At 44.6% G+C, this 25699-nt stretch overlaps 2 protein-coding genes across 5 annotated transcripts in view; both read left to right on the top strand.

The window, feature by feature from the left end:
• Positions 1 to 10993, top strand: part of LOC110487506 (mycbp associated protein) — a 50757-nt gene extending 39764 nt beyond the window's left edge. For 3 of the 4 annotated variants that reach the window (XM_036939941.1, XM_036939940.1, XM_036939943.1), the window contains 3 exons: positions 2129 to 2298; positions 9224 to 9424; positions 10741 to 10993. In XM_036939941.1, coding sequence (XP_036795836.1) covers positions 2129 to 2298; positions 9224 to 9424; positions 10741 to 10815 — 446 coding nt within the window. In that variant the 3' untranslated portion in view covers positions 10816 to 10993. The remainder of the gene's footprint in view (positions 1 to 2128; positions 2299 to 9223; positions 9425 to 10740) is intronic. The other variant, XM_036939942.1, reaches the window with a different exon arrangement.
• Positions 10994 to 11130: 137 nt separating this feature from the next.
• Positions 11131 to 25695, top strand: LOC110487219 (epsin-2; the record flags this gene model as incomplete). Its single annotated transcript, XM_036942558.1, has 5 exons — positions 11131 to 11542; positions 19015 to 19234; positions 21596 to 21754; positions 23638 to 23721; positions 25561 to 25695. Coding segments are annotated over exons 2-5 (447 nt in total), but the record flags the coding sequence as incomplete, so codon positions are not given.
• Between the last annotated feature and the right edge of the window lie 4 nt (positions 25696 to 25699).

A 25699-nucleotide genomic window follows, 5' to 3' on the forward strand; every position in this document is an offset into this window, starting at 1 on the left:
ACAACCCAGTATTAGCCTGTCTACCACTACAACCCACTATCAGCCTGTCTACCACTACAACCCAGTATCAGCCTGTCTACCACTACAAACCCACTATCAGCCTGTCTACCACTACAACCCAGTATTAGCCTGTCTACCACTACAAACCCACTATCAGCCTGTCTACCACTACAACCCAGTATTAGCCTGTCTACCACTACAAACCCACTATCAGCCTGTCTACCACTACAACCCAGTATTAGCCTGTCTACCACTACAAACCCACTATCAGCCTGTCTACCACTACAACCCAATATCAGCCTGTCTACCATTACAACCCACTATCAGCCTGTCTACCACTACAACCCACTATCAGCCTGTCTACCACTACAACCCACTATCAGCCTGGCTACCACTACAACCCACTATCAGTCTGTCTACCACTACAACCCAGTATTAGCCTGTCTACCACTACAACCCACTATCAGCCTGTCTACCACTACAACCCACTATCAGCCTGTCTACCACTACAACCCACTATCATTCTGTCTACCACTACAACCCACTATCAGTCTGTCTACCACTACAACCCACTATCAGTCTGTCTACCACTACAACCCAGTATTAGCCTGTCTACCACTACAACCCACTATCAGCCTGTCTACCACTACAACCCAGTATCAGCCTGTCTACCGCTACAACCCACTATCAGCCTGTCTACCACTACAACCCAATATCAGCCTGTCTACCACTACAACCCACTATCAGCCTGTCTACCACTACAACCCACTATCAGCCTGGCTACCACTACAACCCACTATCAGTCTGTCTACCACTACAACCCAGTATTAGCCTGTCTACCACTACAACCCACTATCAGCCTGTCTACCACTACAACCCACTATCAGCCTGTCTACCACTACAACCCACTATCATTCTGTCTACCACTACAACCCTCTATCAGTCTGTCTACCACTACAACCCACTATCAGTCTGTCTACCACTACAACCCAGTATTAGCCTGTCTACCACTACAACCCACTATCAGCCTGTCTACCACTACAACCCAGTATCAGCCTGTCTACCACCCACTATTAGCCTGTCTACCACTACAACCCAGTATTAGCCTGTCTACCACTACAACCGACTATCAGCCTGTCTACCACTACAACCCACTATCAGCCTGTCTACCACTACAACCCACTATCAGCCTGTCTACCACTACAACCCAGTATCAGTCTGTCTACCGCTACAACCCACTATCAGCCTGTCTACCACTACAACCCACTATCAGCCTGTCTACCACTACAACCCACTATCAGTCTGTCTACCACTACAACCCACTATTAGCCTGTCTACCACTACAACCCAGTATTAGCCTGTCTACCACTACAACCCACTATCAGCCTGTCTACCACTACAACCCACTATCAGCCTGTCTACCACTACAACCCACTATCAGCCTGTCTACCACTACAACCCACTATCAACCTGTCTACCACTACAACCCACTATCAGCCTGTCTACCACTACAACCCAGTATCAGCCTGTCTACCACTACAACCCACTATCAGCCTGTCTACCACTACAACCCACTATCAGCCTGTCTACCACTACAACCCACTATCAGCCTGTCTACCACTACAACCCACTATCAGCCTGTCTACCACTACAACCCACTATTAGCCTGTCTACCACTACAACCCAGTATCAGTCTGTCTACCACTACAACCCACTATCAGCCTGTCTACCACTACAACCCACTATCAGCCTGTCTACCACTACAACCCAGTATTAGCCTGTCTACTGCTACAACCCAATATCAGCCTGTCTACCACTACAACCCACTATCAGCCTGTCTACCACTACAACCCACTATCAGCCTGTCTACCACTACAACCCACTATCAGCCTGTCTACCACTACAACCCACTATCAGCCTGTCTACCACTACAACCCACTATCAGCCTGTCTACCACTACAACCCAGTATTAGCCTGTCTACCACTACAACCCAGTATCAGCCTGTCTACCACTACAACCCACTATTAGCCTGTCTACCACTACAACCCAGTATTAGCCTGTCTACCACTACAACCCACTATCTGCCTGTCTACCACTACAACCCACTATCAACCCATTCCTCTCCAGGGGGAAAGATGAAGAAAGAGGAGAAGTTTGAGAAGAAGGCAGGAGCACCCCTGAAGGAGGAGAAGAAGGCAGGAGCACCCCTGAAGGAGGAGAAGAAGGGAGGGAGCGTCAAAGAGAAGGAGGAGAAGAAGGGAGCAGCCAAGCCTGCTGTGAAGGAGAAACCAGTGGAGGTGAGGAACTCACCTAATCTAAAAAATAAATCCCCAAATCACCCCTAACCTCCTGCCCCCTAACCTCCTCCCTCCTAGCCTCCTGCCCCCTTCCCTCCTAAACTCTTACACCTCTTACACCCTAACCTCCTACCCCCTAGTCTCTTTGTGTATATGTTATCTAGCTCTATTCCCAACCAGAGACACAATGTTTATCTGAAAGGATCAGATAGGTGTTAGTAATATAGTGTAACTCCTAGTCTATCAGAGAGTGGGTGGAGCTATTACCAGATGATTTATACCTATCCAATCAGAGAGTGGGGTGGAGCTATTACCAGATGATTTATACCTATCCAATCAGAGAGTGGGGTGGAGCTATTACCAGATTATTAATATTCTATCCAATCAGAGAGTGGGGTGGAGCTATTACCAGATGATTAATATTCTATCCAATCAGAGAGTGGGGTGGAGCTATTACCAGATGGTTTATACCTATCCAATCAGAGAGTGGGGTGGAGCTATTACCAGATGGTTTATACCTATCAGGGCTCTCCAACCCTGTTCCTGGAGAGATACCCTCCTGTATGTTTAATCTCCAACCCTGTTCCTGGAGAGATACCCTCCTGTAGGTTTTATCTCCAACCCTGTCCCTGGAGAGATACCCTCCTGTAGGTTTTATCTCCAACCCTGTCCCTGGAGAGATACCCTCCTGTAGGTTTTATCTCCAACCCTGTCCCTGGAGAGATACCCTCCTGTATGTTTAATCTCCAACCCTGTTCCTGGAGAGATACCCTCCTGTAGGTTTTATCTCCAACCCTGTCCCTGGAGAGATACCCTCCTGTAGGTTTTATCTCCAACCCTGTCCCTGGAGAGATACCCTCCTAGGTTTCACCTCCTGTAGGTTTTCAGGGATGATTTTAAGTTAAAACCTACAGGAGGTTTTCTCTCCAGAAACAGGGTTGATACCAACACCAGATGGCAGCAAACACCTGTCTGTCTGTCTGTCTGTCTGCCTCACTCTCTCTCCCTCCTCTCTTTCTCTTCCTCCTTCTCTCTCCCTCCTCTCTTTCTCTCCCTCCTTCCCTCTCACTCCTCTCTCTCCATCTCTCTGATGAATAGTTGAGTCATAGGTTAGCAACAGTTTATTTGTCACCAGGTGCCATGGTAACCGAACACTGTGTGAAAATGTGCATCTGCTCTCAAACTGTGTGTCCAGGTTGTGAGTTATGACACCTGTACCGGCCACACACACTACACGCATGTAGGTGGTCACACACACACACACACACACACACACACACACACACACACACACACACACACAGCTAGAGGCATGTCCATCTGTACACCAACAACTATAAACAGCACATACGGCAGAAATATCACAATCACAAAGACACCAGTACACCCTCTCTCTCTCTATCTCTCTCTTTCTGTCTGTCTTTATCTCTCTCTCTATCTATATATCTCTCTTTCTGTCTGTCTTTATCTCTCTCTCTCTCTCTCTCTCTCTCTCTTTCTGTCTGTCTTTCTCTCTCTTTCTCTCTCTTTCTGTCTGTCTTTATCTCTCTCTCTCTCTCTCTCTCTCTCTCTCTCTCTTTCTGTCTGTCTTTATCTTTCTCTCTCTATCTATCTATCTCTTTTTCTGTATTTCTCTCTCTATCTATCTCTCTCTCGCTCTCTTTCTTTCTCTCTCTCTGTCTCTCTCTCTATCTATCTATCTGTCTATCTTCCTGTCTGTCTTTCTTTATCTCTCTCTGTCTCTGTCTCTCTCTGTCTATCTGTCTGTCTGTCTGTCTGTCTGTCTGTCTGTCTGTCTGTCTGTCTGTCTTTCTTTCTTTCTTTCTTTCTCCCACCACTTGGGTTCATTCTCTCTAACTCTCTCTTTCTCTCTCTTTCTCTTTAACTCTCTTTCTCCCTCGCTCTATAACTGGCCGCTCTGAGCAATCAGGGGAGAAGGGCCTTGGTCAGGCAGGTGACCAACAGCCAATGGTCACTCTGACAGAGCTCCAGAGTTCCTCTGTGGAGATGGGAGAACCTTCCAGAAGGACAATAATCTCTGCAGCACTCCACCGATCAGGCCTTTATGGTAGAGGGGTGTCGTGACTTGACTTTAAATAATCTGATGACTGTTATTCATTTAATTGTTACCCGATTTAAATTAATCATGTAACAATTAACTCATTAGGAATTTGGGGCACCACGGAAGAAGTTGTTTAACGAGTTACCATCACCCGAATTAAACTCTAGAAGATATAAATGATATATCGATAACCGTCACTTATTAATAATTACCTCATATCAGTCTCATTCTGATCGGTCGCAACCTTCTTGGATCTGCAAGAACCCCAGCCTAAGCTCATTATTCAATACTACTGTCACAGGCCGGCTCATAGCCTGTGGCTAAAATGAGGGGACGCGAACAACAGGTATAGGCCAATTAAAAACATGTTCTTTATTGTAAACAAAACCATTAACTTTAAAGTAAGAAGAAGGTATGAGGTGTGGAAGTATCATAATGTGAGGTGTATGTAAAGTGTAATAATAATAATGTAAAGTGCAGGGATGTGTGAATCTGTGTGTGTGAATGACTGAGTGAAAACTATGCAAAACTACAAAAGAACAATCGAAACAGGTTCATACCTGGAGGAGCAGAGAGAGAGAGAGAGAGAGAGATTAGTGAAGCAGCAGTTTAAATACCTTGAGCCCAGGTGACTCCAATCACTAACGACCCTCCTCTGCCTGCAGGAGGAACCGCCCCCTGCACTGCAGAGGAGGAGCCGTGACACTACACAAATGGATTTAATTATTTATTTACTAGCTAACTAAATAATAACACAGAACAACATACACACTGACATGAGACAAAGGTCCCTAGTGGACTGACAAGATATGACGGCTTGTTACAACATAATGTTAGATGGAGAGAGGGACAGAGAGACAGAGAGGAAAAGATATGACGGCTTGTTACAACATAATGTTAGATGGAGAGAGGGAAAGAGAGACAGAGAGGAAAAGATATGACGGCTTGTTACAACATAATGTTAGATGGAGAGAGGGAAAGAGAGACAGAGAGGAAAAGATATGACGGCTTGTTACAACATAATGTTAGATGGAGAGAGGGACAGAGAGACAGAGAGGAAAAGATATGACGGCTTGTTACAACATAATGTTAGATGGAGAGAGGGACAGAGAGACAGAGAGGAAAAGGACACTTATCGTGGACACGTTCTAGGACTCATTTCACATGAATCATATACTTTGCACACGAACCACCGGCCGTTTGGAACAAGAAAAGAATGAATGCATTTACGTGTTGAATGCCTTCGTTCGTGGTCTATCTCGGTCAGGACCAAGCCCTCTCAGAAAGTAGTTTCGGTGGGCTCTCCCGGGGGTGTAATGCTCTGATTGTCCACCAGAGGTTACAATGCCCTCTCAGAAAGTAGTTTCGGTGGGCTCTCCCGGGGGTGTAATGCTCTGATTGTCCACCAGAGGTTACAATGCCCTCTCAGAAAGTAGTTTCGGTGGGCTCTCCCGGGGGTGTAATGCTCTGATTGTCCACCAGAGGTTACAATGCCCTCTCAGAAAGTAGTTTCAGTGGGCTCTCCCGGGGGTGTAATGCTCTGATTGTCCACCAGAGGTTACAATGCCCTCTCAGAAAGTAGTTTCGGTGGGCTCTCCCGGGGGTGTAATGCTCTGATTGTCCACCAGAGGTTACAATGCCCTCTCAGAAAGTAGTTTCGGTGGGCTCTCCCGGGGTGTAATGCTCTGATTGTCCACCAGAGGTTACAATGCCCTCTCAGAAAGTAGTTTCGGTGGGCTCTCCCGGGGTGTAATGCTCTGATTGTCCACCAGAGGTTACAATGCCCTCTCAGAAAGTAGTTTCGGTGGGCTCTCCCGGGGTGTAATGCTCTGATTGTCCACCAGAGGTTACAATGCCCTCTCAGAAAGTAGTTTCGGTGGGCTCTCCCGGGGGTGTAATGCTCTGATTGTCCACCAGAGGTTACAATGCCCTCTCAGAAAGTAGTTTCGGTGGGCTCTCCCGGGGTTGTAATGCTCTGATTGTCCACCAGAGGTTACAATGCCCTCTCAGAAAGTAGTTTCGGTGGGCTCTCCCGGGGTGTAATGCTCTGATTGTCCACCAGAGGTTACAATGCCCTCTCAGAAAGTAGTTTCGGTGGGCTCTCCCGGGGGTGTAATGCTCTGATTGTCCACCAGAGGTTACAATGCCCTCTCAGAAAGTAGTTTCGGTGGGCTCTCCCGGGGTGTAATGCTCTGATTGTCCACCAGAGGTTACAATGCCCTCTCAGAAAGTAGTTTCGGTGGGCTCTCCCGGGGGTGTAATGCTCTGATTGTCCACCAGAGGTTACAATGCCCTCTCAGAATGTAGTTTCGGTGGGCTCTCCCGGGGTTGTAATGCTCTGATTGTCCACCAGAGGTTACAATGCCCTCTCAGAAAGTAGTTTCGGTGGGCTCTCCCGGGGGTGTAATGCTCTGATTGTCCACCAGAGGTTAGTAGTTTCGGTGGGCTCTCCCGGGGGTGTAATGCTCTGATTGTCCACCAGAGGTTACAATGTCCTCTTTATTAGTAGTTTCGGTGGGCTCTCCCGGGGGTGTAATGCTCTGATTGTCCACCAGAGGTTACAATGTCCTCTTTATTAGTAGTTTCGGTGGGCTCTCCCGGGGGTGTAATGCTCTGATTGTCCACCAGAGGTTACAATGCCCTCTCAGAAAGTAGTTTCGGTGGGCTCTCCCGGGGGTGTAAGGTTCTGATTGTCCACCAGAGGTTACAATGTCCTCTTTATTAGTAGTTTCGGTGGGCTCTCCCGGGGGTGTAATGCTCTGATTGTCCACCAGAGGTTACAATGTCCTCTTTATTAGTAGTTTCGGTGGGCTCTCCCGGGGGTGTAAGGCTCTGATTGTCCACCAGAGGTTACAATGTCCTCTTTATTAGTAGTTTCGGTGGGCTCTCCCGGGGGTGTAAGGCTCTGATTGTCCACCAGAGGTTACAACGTCCTCTTTATTAGTAGTTTCGGTGGGCTCTCCCGGGGTTGTAATGCTCTGATTGTCCACCAGAGGTTACAATGTCCTCTTTATTAGTTGTCTGTGGCTTCAATGATTCACCAGTAATTGTCTGAGGTGAACTTATCCTCTTTTCCTCGGGTAGATAGTCAAAGTTCCAAAGTCACTTTACACGCGCAGCTGCAGACTGCCAGGGTCCTGGTCCGGTGAGTTCATTTTCTTCACCTCTTGTTGAGAGTTTCAAAGTTTTTAACCATTTCAACGTGTGGTTCACGGTGTCGCGTATTTTGGTCTGGTATGTTAATTCTTAGCGAGTCATTTTAAGCACTCTGGTCGGAAAGGGTGGTTCCATCACACTGATACGCTCTTCTGACCTCATTCGGGCCGTGGCTATTTAATGTGCAGAGGACATGAAAAACCATTATCCTATTAGAAAAACAAAATCACATTCCTATCTTAACAACACTATTTTCATCGTTCTTCATATTGTATTCACAATGTATTGGATGGAAACTTGACAGCCAAAAGGGGGTTCGTTCCTAAGTTACAGTATTTGGTTCACAGAGTTTTTAATAACATCACAAAATGAAAAGCACTATGACATGATTAGTCTTTAGATCCCCACTGACCATTCTTAACATTCATATCTTAGAAATATTGTTCCAATATTCACTTTCTTTCGGACGTTACAGTTTTGGCGGGAAAAGTATTCTGTAGACGAAAGGGACGTTTCTTTACCAATACTAAAGAGAAAAAGGGAGATTCCCCTCCTACCTAATTTACAGAGAGTTAAGTTGTTAAAACCGCCCCCCTCCCTCCCTCCTCTTCTGCGGGTGATGAGAGGGGTCTGGTCAACGTCAGCCATTTGCCAAGCTGATCTGAGGCAGGAGAGTCATGATAGTGGCCAAACGATAGCCACTCCTCAGTAAAAGGCATTTGACAGCCCACTTTGCGAAAAGACACCTAAAGACTCTCAGACCATGAGAAACAAGATTGTCTGGTCTGATGAAACCAAGATTGAACTCTTTGGCCTGAATGCCAAGCATCACGTCTGGAGGAAACCTGGCACCATCCCTACAGTGAAGCATGGTGGTGGCAGCATCATGCTGTGGGGATGTTTTTCAGCGGCAAGGACTGGGAGACTAGTCCGGATGGAGGGAATGATTAACAGAGCAAAATACAGAGATTCTTGATGAAAACCTGCTCCAGAACGCTCAGGACTTCAGACTGCTGCAAAGGTTCACCTTCCAACAGGACAACAACCCTAAGCACACAGCCAAGATAACATAGGAGTGGCTTTGGGATAAGTCTCTGAATATCATTGAGTGGCCCAGCCAGAGCCTGGACTTGAACCTGATAAAACATTTCTGGAGAGATCTGAAAACAGCAGTGCAGCGACGCTTCCCATCCAACCTGAAAGAGCTTGAGAGGATCTCCAGAGAAGAATGGGAGACACTCCCCAAATACAGGTGTGCCAAGTTTGTAGCGTCATACCCAAGAAGACTCAAGTCTGTAATCGCTGCCAAAGGTACTTCAACAAAGTACTGATTTTAAAGGGTCTGAATACTTATGCAAATGTGATATTTCAGTTTTTCATTTGTAATACATTTGCAAAAATGTGTCATTATGGAGTATTGTGTGTAGATCGATTAGGGGAAAAAATATTCAATCCATTTTAGAATAAGGCTGTAACGTAACAAAATGTGGAAGGAGTCAAGGGCTCTGAAGACTTCCCGAATGCACCGTAAGTGGAATGGTATCAAATAGATCAAACACATGGTTTCCATGGTTTCCTGGTGTTTGATGACATTCCATTTGCCTCCGTTCCGGCCGTTATTAAGAACCGTCCTCCCTCAGCAGCCTCCTGTGCTCTCTTCCAGGAGCGTCCTTCCTCCCCTCAGCAGCCTCCTGTGCTCTCTTCCAGGAGCGTCCGGGCAGTAAGAAGAAGGGTCGTGAGGAGGTGGCGGTAGGGGACAAGCGTCCTGGAGGTAAGCCTGGTAAAGAACCAGGCAGAGAGCCCTCCTCCACCACAACCAGCCCTGAGAGTGACTACCAGGACCACCACACTGACTCTACTGTAGAGCCTGAACTACAGGACAAATACCAGAGACAGCTGCACCAACAGGCTAGTACACTATACTATACTACCAGGACCACCACACTGACTCTACTGTAGAGCCTGCTATACTATACTATACTACCAGGACCTCTAAACAGTCTCTACTGTAGATCTGCTATACTATACTATACTACCAGGACCACCACACTGACTCTACTGTAGAGCCTGCTATACTATACTATACTACCAGGACCTCTAAACAGTCTCTACTGTAGATCTACTACCAGGACCACCACACTGACTCTACTGTAGAGCCTGCTGTACTATACTATACTACCAGGACCTCTAAACAGTCTCTACTGTAGATCTGTACTATAGACACTACCAGGACCTCTAAACAGTCTCTACTGTAGATCTGTACTATAGACACTACCAGGACCTCTAAACGGTCTCTACTGTAGAGTTGTACTATAGACACTACCAGGACCTCTAAACAGTCTCTACTGTAGATCTGTACTACCAGTGTAATATTAGTGCTTTTGTAATAACCATAATCCTTTATCTGACATCGCTTACTAACACTGCTGTTATCTCCCCCCCCCTCTCTCTGTTATCTCCCCCCTCTCTCTCTGTCTGTCTCTCTCTCTGTTATCTCCCCTCCCCTCTCTGTCTGTCTCTCTCTCTCTCTGTCTGTCGCTCTCTCTCTGTTATCCCCCCCCTCTCTGTTATCTCCCCCCCTCTCTCTGTTATCTCCCCCCTCTCTCTGTTATCCCCCCTCTCTCTCTCTGTCTCTCTCTCTCTGTTATCTCCCCCCCTCTCTCTCTGTCTCTCTCTCTCTGTTATCCCCTCCATCTGTCTGTCTCTCTCTCTTTCTCCCTCTCTTCCTTCCTCTCTCTCTGTCTGCCTCTCTCTCTCTTTCTCCCTCTCTTCCTTCCTCTCTCTCTGTCTGTCTCTCTCTCTCTTTCTCCCTCTCTTCCTTTCTCTCTGTCTGTCGCTCTCTTCCTTCCTCTCTCTCTGTCTGTCTCTCTCTCTTTCTCCCTCTCGTCCTTCCTCTCTCTCTGTCTGTCTCTCTCTCTCTTTCTCCCTCTCTTCCTTCCTCTCTCTCTGTCTGTCTGTCTCTCTCTCTCTTTCTCCCTCTCTTCCTTCCTCTCTCTCTCTCTGTCGCTCTCTTCCTTCCTCTCTCTCTCTCTTCGTTTCTCTTTCTCTCTGTCGCTCTCTCTCTTTCTCCCTCTTCCTTTCTCTCTCTCCTCCTTTCTCTCTCTCTTCCTTTCTCTCTTCCTTTCTCTCTCTCTCTCTCTCTCTCTCTCTGTCACTCTCTTCCTTCCTCTCTCTCCTCCTTTCTCTCCCCCCTCTCTCTCTCTTTGTCTGTCTTTCTCTTCCAGGTGTATATTCTAATGGAAGGCTTAGTGGATTCTCTGTGTGTGCTGTTGGATGAGTCTGAAGAGGAACAGACTTGAGCTGACACACACACACACACACACACACACACACACACACACACACACACACAGCTCTCTGATCACACTATAATAAATTCCACTCTTCCCTAACACACACATTTGTACAGAGAATCCATCACAGGTGCAGAGGTTTATTTCCTCACTATGACATCAATAAACTTGCTTTGTGAACTTTATATCTTTGTTGACTTACTATGACTGTGAGATGTGGTTGTCATACCTAGCAACCTCACTCACACACTGATTCTGCATCGGAGGAGCTGTGGGTTAAACGCTGACTGCACGCTACCCACTACCCAGTATCCACCCCCATCCCGCCCCCTCGCTCTCCCTCTCTCAGCTGTGTGTACGAGTACCTGCCATGCGTGCGTGTGTGAGTGGGCGCGTGAGTGTGCCATGCCGTTGGTTGTCCTATGCGGATTTCACGGTTGCTGCCCTCCTCGTGTCTTGCAACTTCACCCGAAAAGGAACAGACCACACGTCCCTTCGGAATTCCACTGCCGTTCCACGCACCGGACTGAAGCACGGCATTCTGCTTGTCTGTCATTCGGGAACAGCCTACCGATAGTAGCTCCCTTACTCGCTGCATCTCTGTGCTACGGTTCAGTGCTGCTGATACCGGTGGTTTAGTACTGTTGGGGGAATACCGACACTGCAGAGAGAGGGAGAGAGCGGAGAGGAGGATGGTTCCTGGTGTAGGAGGAGGGAGGTGATCATGGCAGAGGTAAGCGGAACGGACAGAATGCGGTAAACTAAACACATAGGACATCTGGGTTTTTAGGCTACCGCGACATAAAAACTCATACAAATTACTGCGATTTTTTTAACATAGGCAAAGCTTTTTATTACCGAAACTTGGATGATTTCGATAGACTATTAGTTCGTCTGACAGTATTTGGCAGTTTATTTGTGCAACAAAAGCGGTGTGTTGTAGGCTATTTGAGGGTGTATATTGTGGTTAGTTAGTGTGGCCATGTTTTCTTGACAGCTCAGATTGGACGATGAGCACATCGCGTTGCATAAGAATATTTGCATGAGTGCTTTGGTAGTTTAGTAGTCAGTTCTTCCTCTAGCCTTTTGGGGGCCACACGCGAGATTTGGTCAGGGGGCACCTCCCCTCCTAGCAGGCAGAAGTGTGGGAGTGACTAATAAAATCAACGGGGGCCCCCAGGAGGTCAGGGGCCCCTGAGCACATGCCCTGTGTCCCGGTTGGTAATGTGGTGATGATTAGGCCTATTACAAGGGTTCGATAGCTGGGTAGACTACCTTACCTCGCAATCAAAAACATTTTTATCTAACATTGGGACTGACAACCAGGGGTGTAAAGTACTTAAGTCAAAATACTTTAAAGTTTTTTAAGTTCTTTTTTGGGGTATTATTTATATTTTTGACAACTTTTTTACTTCACTACATTCCTAAAGAAAATATTGTACTTAAGCTTCCATGCAGTTTCCCTGACACCAAAAAGTACTCATTACATTTGGATTGCATAGCAGGACAGGAAAATAGTTAAATTCACACACTTATCAAGAGAACATGTAGTCATCCCTACTGCCTCAGGCTTGGCGGATTCACTAAACACAAATGCATCGTTTGTAAATAATGTCTGAGTGTTGGAGTGTGCCCCTGGCTATCTGTAAATAATCTCTGAGTGGTGGAGTGTGCCCCTGGCTATCTGTAAATAATGTCTGAGTGTTCGAGTGTGCCCCTGGCTATCTGTAAATAATCTCTGAGTGTTGGAGTGTGCCCCTGGCTATCTGTAAATAATCTCTGAGTGGTGGAGTGTGCCCCTGGCTGTCTGTAAATAATGTCTGAGTGTTGGAGTGTGCCCCTGGCTGTCTGTAAATAATGTCTGAGTGTTGGAGTGGGCCCCTGGCTATCTGAAAATAATGTATGAGTGTTGGAGTGGGCCCCTGGCTATCTGTAAATAATGTCTGAGTGTGGGAGTGGGCCCCTGGCTATCTGTAAATAATGTCTGAGTGTTGGAGTGGGCCCCTGGCTATCTGTAAATAATGTCTGAGTGTTGGAGTGGGCCCCTGGCTATCTGTAAATAATGTCTGAGTGTGGGAGTGGGCCCCTGGCTATCTGTAAATAATGTCTGAGTGTTGGAGTGGGCCCCTGGCTATCTGTAAATAATGTCTGAGTGTGGGAGTGGCCCTGGCTGTCTGTACATTTTAAAAACAAGAAATTGGTGCCGTCTGCTTTGCTTAATCAAAATTAATTTAAGTATTTTTTTTACTTTTGATACTTAAGTATATTTAAAACCAAATACTTTTAGATTTTTACTAAAGTAGTATTTTACTGGCTGTCTTTCACTTTTACTTGAGTAACTTTCTATTAAGGTATCTTTACTTTTACTCAAGTATGACAACTGGGTCCTTTTCCCACCACTGCTGACAACAAGAGAAAAAATGCTGATGAACAAAAAACACCATTTAGAAATTGTACTTTTTCTAATTCTCAAGAGTAAGTTGAGACCCTGACTCAGTTTATATACAGTACCAGTTAAACATTATGCACACAACTACTCATTCTTGGGTTTTTCTTTATTTTTTACTATTTTCTACATTGTAGAATAATAGTGAAGACAAACCACAACTACGAAATAACACATATGGAATCATGTAGTAAGCAAAAAAGTGTTAAACAAATCTAAATATGTTTTAGATTTTTTTTAAAAAGTAGCCACCCTTTGCCCAGCTTTGCACACTCTTGGCATTCTCTCAACCAGCTTCACCTGGAATGCTTTTCCAACAGTCTTGAAGGAGTTCCCACATATCCTGAGCACTGTTGGATCATTGTCCAGTTTAAAAACAAATGATAGTCCCACTAAGCGCAACCCGGATAGGGCTCTTGAGTGGCACATCGGTCAAAGGCATTGCATCTCAGTGCTAGAGGCGTCACTACAGACCCTGGTTTTATTCCAGGCTGTATCACAACCGGCCGTGATTGGGAGTCCCATAGGGCGACGCACAATTGGCCCAGCGTAGTCTGGGTTAGGGTTTGGCCGGGGTAGGCGGTCATTATAAATAAGAATTTGTTCTTTAACTGACTTGCCTAGTTTAAATAATGGTTAAATAAATGTAAAAAATGGATGGTGTATCGCTGCAGAATGCTTTGGTTGCCATGACGGTTTAATGTGCCTCAGATTTCTTTGCAGCAATTAGACCACGGAGGCCTGATGTATGCAGTCTCCTCAGCACAGTTGATGTTGAGATGTGTCTGTTACTTAAAGTTTGAAGCATTTATCTGGGCTGCAACTTCTGAGGCTGGTAATTCTAATGAACTTGTCCTCAGCAGCAGAGTTACTTCTGGGTCTTCCGTTCCTGTGGCGGTCCTCATGAGAGTCAGTTTTATCATAGCGCTTGGTGGTTTTTGCGACTGCACTTGAAGAAACTTTCAAAGTCCCTGAAATTTAGCGGATTGACTCACTTTCATGTCTTAAAGTAACGATAGACTGTCATTTAGTTTTTGCTTATTTGAGTTGTTCTTGCCATAATATGGACTTGGTCTTGTACCAAATAGGGCTGTCTTCTGTATACCACCCCTACCTTGTCACAACACAACTGGCATCAAACTCATTAAGAAGGAAAGAAATTACACAAATGTACTTTTAACAAGGCACACCTGTTAATTGAAATGCATTCCAGGTGACTACCTCATGAAGCTGGTTGAGAGAATGCCAAGAGTGTGAAAATCTGTCATCAAGGCAAAGGGTGGCTACTTTGAAGAATCTAAAATATATTTTGATTTGTTTAAAATGTTTTTGGTTACTGCATGATTCCATGTGTGTTATTCCATAGTTTTGATGTCTTCACTATTATTCTACAATGTAGAAAATAGTAAATAAAGAAAGAAAGAAAAACCCTTGATTGAGCAGGTGTGTCCAAACATTTGACTGGTACTGTATATTTAATTGAATAGCCTAGTAACCTATAGCGGGGCTGCTGCATGGATAGCAGGGGTGTGTGACACTTCTGGGAATAGACACGCCTTGCATCCCCACCTGTCAAAGGCAGCTGCTCCTCTTCTTCCCATGCACAGCTGACCGTAAACAGGGGGACGTGGGACAAACGACATACTTACCTGATTTGTTTGATATTAATTAGTAAACAATTATTTACTGAACAAACAGTAAGATATTTATGTCCTGCTAATGCTGTGTTTTATGGTCTCCACTCTAGTTCCCTGCGGCTAATCTGGGCGTATGGTCACTAGAGGTGGCTTGAGCTGACAAATGAGTTAAAGACTGCATTACATTGACAAGATGCGGTGGGTGTAACCGAGATAGAGAGAGCCAGGAGGGGTTTAGAACAATTCCTTGTTGTCTCTAAATCATCTTTGCATCTGGGAAACTAAGCCAGGGTGGGGTTAAGACAACACCCACGTGCAGATAACGACAGGATGAACCCAGAGTGGCTTATGATGCTCCTTGGCCTGCATGAGGGGGACCGAACCTACCATGACTGAGCATTGTTAGTGTCAGCTATATATAATAGTCTGCATTTGTGTAAAGGTTAGGTTACTCGGTCCAACACTCAAGGGTGGGGGATCGACCTGCCTCGTTTTAGCAATAATTAATCAATATTAAATAAAGATGATTGTCATTTCTTCAAACAATCTCTCTCAGTACTGAATTTCCACGACAGATGAAACACGCTGTGGGCACCACGAGCTGCAGTTCTCCTCCACGTTCAACGACCCAATGAGGGCTCTATCCTCAGTCACTCGTCTGCTACAAGGACCCTTACAGGGGACAGCCCATGTTGATTGGACTGATGTTACTGGGGGGGAAAGAGGAATTCAAGGGTAGAACAAGAACAGTGCTTTTACATCCCTTCACTGAAATCTCTGAACTGCTGATATCTCCATTCTTTATTTTCTCCTCAAGTTTCTCTCCTCCCTCCCATCTCCCATCTCTCCTCTCTCCCTCCCATCTCTCCTCTCTCTCCTCTCCTCTCTCTCCTCTCCTCTCTCTCTCCTCTCTTCCCCTCTCTCTCCCTCTCTCTCCTCTCCCCCCCTCGCTCGCTCTCTCTCCTTTCTCTCCTCTATCTCGCCATCTCTCGCTCTTTCTTCATTGAGAACTGGCAAGGAGGTCATGTTTGTGTCAGCAGAGAGAGAGAGAGAGAGAGAGAGAGAGAGAGAGAGAGAGAGAGAGAGAGAGAGAGAGAGAGAGAGAGAGAGAGAGAGAGAGAGAGAGAGAGAGAGAGAGAGAGAGAGAGAGAGAGAGAGAGAGAGAGAGAGAGAGAGAGAGAGAGAGAGAGAGAGAGAGAGAGAGAGAGAGAGAGAGAGAGAGAGAGAGAGAGAGAGAGAGAGAGAGAGAGAGAGAGAGAGAGAGAGTTGTCAGAAAGGTGATACTGATTGAACTGCTGATGTCTCTATTCTTTATTTTCTCTGTGTCCTCAAGTCTCTCTCTCCTCTCCTTTCCCTCCCTCTCTCTCTTCTTCTCTCTCTCTCTTTCTCTCAGTGTGTATTGCAGTTCTTCAGTGATATTGCTGAAGTCAGCACTACTGCAGGACAAAGCATTCTGTGACTGTTCATCCTAACATCCTATTGGAGGACGGCTGTAGAACAAGCCGTCCTATAGGAGGACATTTGAAATAGAGAACTAACTAAAAACCCTGTTTGCAAACTGAGACAATAATTGGACAAAGTATCCTAATTGGTCTGCTTGTGTGAATGCAGCCAAAGGGCAACACATTTGAGTTTTTGCCCCTATAGCACTCACACACCTGATTCCACTCATCAACTCATGATCAAACCTGTGATTAGTGGGATCAAGTGTGTCGTGCTGAGGCCAAAATATAAATGCACTCCGTTTGGGTCCCCAGAACCAGGTTGAAGAAACACTGGTTTAAATGGGTTAATTGTGATGTGAACACAGTCTGAAGTACACAGGAACCAGATACATGAAAGAAATACAGTCACAGCTCTTAAGAGATGAAGTCCCTAATGTCTCTGGTAATATATGAGTTTAGATGTGAAAGTGGGTTACAGTGTGTGTGTCCTGTGCGTGAGAGGGTGTGTGTGTGTCCTGTGCGTGAGAGGGTGTGTGTGTGTCCTGTGAGTGAGAGGGTGTGTGTGTGTCCTGTGCGTGAGAGGGTGTGTGTGTGTGTCCTGTGTGTGAGAGGGTGTGTGTGTGTTTTGGCCTGGATAAGACCAAGCTCTACCAGACACATCAATAGTGCCACTTTTTATGACCTACTTCCTGTTAACAAGTGGAATATGGTTCAGTCTCCTACACCCTGATCTAAGGTCAGTTGTGTGTTTTCCCTCTAATGGGAAGTGTAATCTGGTCCTAGATCAGTGGTTAGTTTAGTATCTAATGGTTCAGGTTATGATTATGGGAGTGTAATCTGGTCCTAGATCAGTGTTTAGGTTAGTATCTAATGGTTCAGGTTATGATTATGGGAGTGTAATCTGGTCCTAGATCAGTGGTTAGGTTAGTATCTAATGGTTCAGTCTGAATTTGTTGCAGGAAACTGATTTGGTCTGCAGGCTGCAAGGCAACAAATTCAGCATTGGCCACAGGACAATAAATCAATCTAGTCTCTTCAGGATTCGTCCCAAATGGCACCCTGTTCACATTAAAGGACACTACATTAGACCAGGGCCTGTAGGGCTCTTGTTATGAGTAGTGCACTAAATGGAATATGGTTCACTATATGTGGAATATGGTTCACTATATATGGAATATGATTCATTATATATGGAATATGATTCATTATATATGGAATATGATTCACTATATATGGAATATGGTTCACTATATATGGAATAGGGTTCACTATATATGGAATATGATTCATTATATATGGAATATGATTCACTCTATATGGAATATGATTCATTATATATGGAATATGATTCATTATATATGGAATATGATTCATTATATATGGAATATGATTCATTATATATGGAATATGATTCACTATATATGGAATAGGGTTCACTATATATGGAATATGGTGAACTATATGAGGAATAGGGTGAACTATATAGGGAATAGGGTTCACTATATGGGGAATATGATTCACTATATGAGGAATCAGGTTCACTATATATGGAATATGATTCATTATATATGGAATATGATTCACTATATATGGAATATGATTCATTATATATGGAATATGATTCATTATATATGGAATATGATTCACTATATATGGAATATGATTCATTATATATGGAATATGATTCATTATATATGGAATATGATTCATTATATATGGAATATGATTCACTATATATGGAATATGATTCACTATATATGGAATAGGGTTCACTATATATGGAATATGGTGAACTATATGAGGAATAGGGTTCACTATATAGGGAATAGGGTTCACTATATGGGGAATATGATTCACTATATGAGGAATCAGGTTCACTATATATGGAATATGATTCATTATATATGGAATATGATTCACTATATATGGAATATGATTCATTATATATGGAATATGATTCATTATATATGGAATATGATTCATTATATATGGAATATGATTCATTATATATGGAATATGATTCACTATATATGGAATATGATTCACTATATATGGAATAGGGTTCACTATATATGGAATATGGTGAACTATATGAGGAATAGGGTTCACTATATGAGGAATAGGGTTCACTATATGAGGAATGGGGTTCACTATATGAGGAATCGGGTTCACTATATGAGGAATGGGGTTCACTATATGGGGAATAGGGTTCACTATATGAGGAATGGGGTTCACTATATGAGGAATATGATTCACTATATATGGAATAGGGTTCACTATATATGGAATATGGTTCAATATATGGGGAATAGGGTTCACTATATGGGGAATAGGGTTCACTATATGAGGAATGGGGTTCACTATATGAGGAATATGATTCACTATATATGGAATAGGGTTCACTATATGGGGAATAGGGTTCACTATATGGGGAATAGGGTTCACTATATGGGGAATATGGTAACTAGCTATTTAACAGTTGAAGTGTTTAGTAGTCATATTACTGGATAATTAGCTAATTAACTAAGGAGCAGTTGAGTTGATGATGATTGACTTGTATTAACACATTTTAATTGTTATTTTAGAGTTTAATTGTCTGACTATCGCTCTGTTTCTTTTGTCTTTCTCTCCTTTCTCCTTCTCTCCCTCCCTATCCCCCTCTCTCTCTCTCTTCTAGTGGTGCCTCTGACCCCCTCTCTTAAGAGCGGAGACTACCGCCTCAACTACCTCCCTCCTCCTCCCTTTCATCCCAACCCCCTTACCCCACCCCCTCTAACATTGACATTGACCTTACACCCCTAACGCCCCCCCCCCCAACACGAGTCACCATGACGACCTCAGCGTTGCGTCGCCAGGTGAAGAATATCGTTCACAACTACTCTGAGGCAGAGATCAAGGTGACTGTAACTAACTCTACTATATTTTATTCTTTCCTTCTGTGTGTTGTAGAAAGTTGTGTTTGCCTGGTGTGTTCACACCTGTGGGCCCCGGCTGGATTATTTAGGTAACACTGTGGTGTAATGTCAGGTAACACTGTGGTGTAATGTAATGTCAGGTAACGTTGTGGTGTCATGTAATGTCAGGTAGCACTGTGGTGTAATGTCAGGTAACACTGTGGTGTAATGTAATGTCAGGTAGCACTGTGGTGTAATGTCAGGTAACACTGTGGTGTAATGTCAGGTAACGCTGTGGTGTAATGTAATGTCAGGTAGCACTGTGGTGTAATGTCAGGTAGCGCTGTGGTGTAATGTAATGTCAGGTAGCACTGTGGTGTAATGTCAGGTAGCGCTGTGGTGTAATGTAATGTCAGGTAGCGCTGTGGTGTAATGTAATGTCAGGTAACACTGTGGTGTAATGTCAGGTAGCGCTGTGGTGTAATGTAATGTCAGGTAACACTGTGGTGTAATGTCAGGTAGCGCTGTGGTGTAATGTAATGTCAGGTAGCGCTGTGGTGTAATGTAATGTCAGGTAGCGCTGTGGTGTAATGTAATGTCAGGTAGCGCTGTGGTGTAATGTAATGTCAGGTAGCGCTGTGGTGTAATGTAATGTCAGGTAGCGCTGTGGTGTAATGTAATGTCAGGTAGCGCTGTGGTGTAATGTAATGTCAGGTAGCGCTGTGGTGTAATGTAATGTCCGGTAGCACTGTGGTGTCATGTCAGGTAACACTGTGGTGTAATGTCAGGTAGCACTGTGGTGTAATGTCAGGTAGCACTGTGGTGTAATGTAACGTCAGGTAACACTGTGGTGTAATGTAATGTCAGGTAACACTGTGGTGTAATGTAATGTCAGGTAGCACTGTGGTGTCATGTAATGTCAGGTAGCACTGTGGTGTCATGTCAGGTAACACTGGTGTCATGTCAGGTAACACTGTGGTGTAATGTAACGTCAGGTAACACTGTGGTGTAATGTAATGTCAGGTAACACTGTGGTGTAATGTAACATCAGGTAACACTGTGGTGTAATGTCAGGTAGCACTGTGGTGTAATGTAATGTCAGGTAGCGCTGTGGTGTAATGTAATGTCAGGTAGCGCTGTGGTGTAATGTAATGTCAGGTAACGCTGTGGTGTAATGTAATGTCAGGTAACACTGTGGTGTAATGTAATGTCAGGTAACACTGTGGTGTAATGTCAGGTAGCACTGTGGTGTAATGTAATGTCAGGTAACACTGTGGTGTAATGTCAGGTAGCACTGTGGTGTAATGTAATGTCAGGTAGCGCTGTGGTGTAATGTAATGTCAGGTAACGCTGTGGTGTAATGTAATGTCAGGTAACACTGTGGTGTAATGTAATGTCAGGTAACACTGTGGTGTAATGTCAGGTAGCACTGTGGTGTAATGTAATGTCAGGTAACACTGTGGTGTAATGTCAGGTAGCACTGTGGTGTAATGTAATGTCAGGTAACACTGTGGTGTAATGTCAGGTAGCACTGTGGTGTAATGTAATGTCCGGTAGCACTGTGGTGTAATGTCAGGTAGCACTGTGGTGTAATGTTATGTCAGGTAACACTGTGGTGTAATGTAATGTCCGGTAACACTGTGGTGTAATGTCAGGTAACACTGTGGTGTAATGTAATGTCAGGTAACACTGTGGTGTAATGTAATGTCCGGTAGCACTGTGGTGTAATGTCAGGTAACACTGTGGTGTAATGTAATGTCCGGTAACACTGTGGTGTAATGTCAGGTAACACTGTGGTGTAATGTAATGTCAGGTAACACTGTGGTGTAATGTAATGTCAGGTAGCACTGTGGTGTAATGTAATGTCAGGTAACACTGTGGTGTAATGTAATGTCCGGTAGCACTGTGGTGCCATGTCAGGTAGCACTGTGGTGTAATGTAATGTCAGGTAACACTGTGGTGTAATGTATTGTCAGGTAGCACTGTGGTGTAATGTAATGTCAGGTAGCACTGTGGTGTACTGTAATGTCAGGTAGCACTGTGGTGTAATGTAATGTCAGGTAGCACTGTGGTGTAATGTCAGGTAACACTGTGGTGTAATGTAATGTCAGGTAGCTTGCTATTCAGTTTGATGGTCCCGTACTCAGCTATGAATTGATGCATGTTCATTAATGATTTATTGACTACTTACAAAGCCTTTCTACACTATTGGTAGCCCCGACCTTTCACACCTGCTACACTGGGGCGTTGAGAAGGCAGCCCATCATTATAGGTCAAATGTTACCAGAAATTGTACCCCCTCTTCTAAACCTGGTGTGTGATACTACATTCTCTCATTCCAATACCCCTCCCTCCCTCAACCAGGTGCGCGAGGCGACGTCCAACGACCCGTGGGGCCCCTCCTCCTCGCTGATGTCAGAGATCGCTGACCTCACCTTTAACGTGGTGGCGTTTGCTGAGGTCATGGGCATGGTCTGGAAACGCCTCAACGACCACGGGAAGAACTGGAGACACGTCTACAAGGTGAACACCTTTAAATAGACACCATTTACATCTACAAGGTGAACACCTTTAAATAGACACCATTTACATCTACAAGGTGAACACCTTTAAATAGACACCATTTACATCTACAAGGTGAACACCTTTAAATAGACACCATTTACATCTACAAGGTGAACACCTTTAAAGAGACACCATTTACATCTACAAGGTGAACACCTTTTAAAGAGACACCATTTACATCTACAAGGTGAACACCTTTAAATAGACACCATTTACATCTACAAGGTGAACACCTTTAAATAGACACCATTTACATCTACAAGGTGAACACCTTTAAATAGACACCATCTACAAGGTGAACACCTTTTAAAGAGACACCATTTACATCTACAAGGTGAACACCTTTAAAGAGGCACCATTTACATCTACAAGGTGAACACCTTTAAATAGACACCATTTACATCTACAAGGTCAACACCTTTAAATAAACACCATTTACATCTACAAGGTGAACACCTTTAAATAGACACCATTTACAGCTACAAGGTGAACACCTTTTAAAGAGGCACCATTTACATCTACAAGGTAAACACCTTTAAATAGACACCATTTACATCTACAAGGTGAACACCTTTAAATAGACACCATTTACATCTACAAGGTGAACACCTTTAAATAGACACCATTTACATCTACAAGGTGAACACCTTTAAAGAGACACCATTTACATCTACAAGGTGAACACCTTTAAATAGACACCATTTACATCTACAAGGTGAACACCTTTTAAATAGACACCATTTACATCTACAAGGTGAACACCTTTAAAGAGACACCATTTACATCTACAAGGTGAACACCTTTTAAAGAGACACCATTTACATCTACAAGGTGAACACCTTTTAAAGAGGCACCATTTACATCTACAAGGTGAACACCTTTTAAAGAGACACCATTTACATCTACAAGGTGAACACCTTTAAATAGGCACCATTTACATCTACAAGGTGAACACCTTTAAATAGACACCATTTACATCTACAAGGTGAACACCTTTAAATAGACACCATTTACATCTACAAGGTGAACACCTTTAAATAGACACCATTTACATCTACAAGGTGAACACCTTTTAAAGAGACACCATTTACATCTACAAGGTGAACACCTTTAAATAGACACCATTTACATCTACAAGGTGAACACCTTTAAAGAGACACCATTTACATCTACAAGGTGAACACCTTTTAAAGAGACACCATTTACATCTACAAGGTGAACACCTTTAAAGAGACACCATTTACATCTACAAGGTGAACACCTTTTAAAGAGACACCATTTACATCTACAAGGTGAACACCTTTAAATAGACACCATTTACATCTACAAGGTGAACACCTTTAAATAGACACCATTTCCTGGTTGCTAAAATCCTAATAGTGTAAGTGACAAAACAAGCAGCCATTGTATAGAGAACCCGTGTACCATCTAAACTGCTGTGAATTAGATTTTCCAGAACCAAAAAAATATTGTCCTTTCAACTGTTTGAAGCTGCTGTACAAAACCCAAAGTAAAATATGCACACACAAAAAAATGACTTAAGAGGGGAAGCGTAGAAATAGCGCACATAGAGCAGATCTACTGCTTCTGAGACTTGCTTTCATTGAGAATGTGAATTTGGAATAGTAAAATTTTCCAGCTTTAAATCAGTCTATTTTGGGTCTTGTTTTATTATCCTATTCCTGTGAGTTGGTACTCATTTTTATCATTCTATGCAGCTTTTATTATCTCTTATCTAGATATATATTTAAGTTTAAATGTTAGTTTAGTATGTACAGCATCTTGAGTTGTGGTGTCTGTATGAAATGTGCAGTAGAAATAAAGTTCTATTATATGACTAGGCCCTGACGCTGCTCGACTACTTGATCAAGACCGGCTCAGAGAGAGTGGCTCAGCAGTGCCGCGAGAACGCATTCACCATACAGGTGGGTGGGGGAAACTGGGGTACGGTGGGGAGGGTGTTCTGGCACAAAATGGCAGCGAGAACTCATTCACCATACAGGTGGGTGAGGGAAACTGGGGTACGGTGAGGAGGGTGTTCTGGCACAAAATGGCAGCGAGAACGCATTCACCATACAGGTGGGTGAGGGAAACTGGGGTACGGTGAGGAGGGTGTTCTGGCACAAAATGGCAGCGAGAACGCATTCACCATACAGGTGGGTGAGGGAAACTGGGGTACGGTGGGGAGGGTGTTCTGGCACAAAATGGCAGCGAGAACGCATTCACCATACAGGTGGGTGGGGGAAACTGGGGTACGGTGGGGAGGGTGTTCTGGCACAAAATGGCAGCGAGAACGCATTCACCATACAGGTGGGTGAGGGAAACTGGGGTACGGTGGGGAGGGTGTTCTGGCACAAAATGGCAGCGAGAACTCATTCACCATACAGGTAGGTGGGGGAAACTGGGGTACGGTGGGGAGGGTGTTCTGGCACAAAATGGCAGCGAGAACTCATTCACCATACAGGTGGGTGGGGGAAACTGGGGTACGGTGGGGAGGGTGTTCTGGCACAAAATGGCAGCGAGAACGCATTCACCATACAGGTGGGTGAGGGAAACTGGGGTACGGTGGGGGGGGGGGGGGTGTTCTGGCACAAAATGGCAGCGAGAACGCATTCACCATACAGGTGGATGAGGGAAACTGGGGTACGGTGGGGAGGGTGTTCTGGCACAAAATGGCAGCGAGAACGCATTCACCATACAGGTGGGTGGGGGAAACTGGGGTACGGTGGGGAGGGTGTTCTGGCACAAAATGGCAGCGAGAACTCATTCACCATACAGGTGGGTGAGGGAAACTGGGGTACGGTGGGGAGGGTGTTCTGGCACAAAATGGCAGCGAGAACGCATTCACCATACAGGTGGGTGGGGGAAACTGGGGTACGGTGGGGAGGGTGTTCTGGCACAAAATGGCAGCGAGAACGCATTCACCATACAGGTGGGTGGGGGAAACTGGGGTACGGTGGGGAGGGTGTTCTGGCACAAAATGGCAGCGAGAACGCATTCACCATACAGGTGGGTGGGGGAAACTGGGGTACGGTGGGGAGGGTGTTCTGGCACAAAATAATATAAATGCTGCAGTGGACTCCTGCTCTCCTCTCAGAGAAATAAAGGTGCTATCGAGAACCTTAAAGGGTTATTCGACCGTCCCCTGAGGAGAACCCTTTGAAGAGCCCTTTTTAGTTTCAGGTAGAACCCTTTTGTGTTCCATGCAAAACCCTTTCCACAGAGGGTTCTACATGGAACTAAAAAGGGTTCTACCTGGAACTAAAAAGGGTTCTACCTGGAACTAAAAAGTGTTCTCCTATGGGGACGGTCAAAGAATCCTTGATTAGCTCATTGTTATGGATGTATCCAAATAATTGTCACTAGAAAGCAGCTTAAACAAATGCAGCTACTTTGCTTTTATTCTGGCTGCACTGTTCGACGTGACTGTAAGTTAGCCGTAGTTGGCTAGCTAGCCAGTAAGGGACCAGACCGTTGTCAGCCAGGTAAACGCCTTCATGGCTCATAGAACCAACTATTGGGTCGCATCCATAAGTACAGAACAAAAAGGACTGGCTACCGAACCGATATAACGAATGTCCAGCCGGCTTGGATAGCAACCCTAGATTTGTGTCGGGACTATTATCTTGTGGACGGATGAAATAGTATGAATAATTTTATCAAAATAAAGTTTTTAATGAAAATATGTAAATCATTATGTGTATATGATATAATGCAAAGGAATGAATGTAATATTAAATCCTCATCATCATGTCTCCGTGTAGACGCTGCGGGACTTCCAGTACATGGACCGGGATGGCCGGGACCAGGGGGGCAACGTGAGGGAGAAGGCCCGCCAGCTGGTGTCTCTACTCAGGGACGAGGAACGGCTCAGACTGGAGAGGAGCCAGGCGTTGACCACTA

Source organism: Oncorhynchus mykiss, chromosome 13, assembly GCF_013265735.2.
Source record: "Oncorhynchus mykiss isolate Arlee chromosome 13, USDA_OmykA_1.1, whole genome shotgun sequence".
Taxonomy (NCBI): Eukaryota; Metazoa; Chordata; class Actinopteri; order Salmoniformes; family Salmonidae; genus Oncorhynchus; species Oncorhynchus mykiss.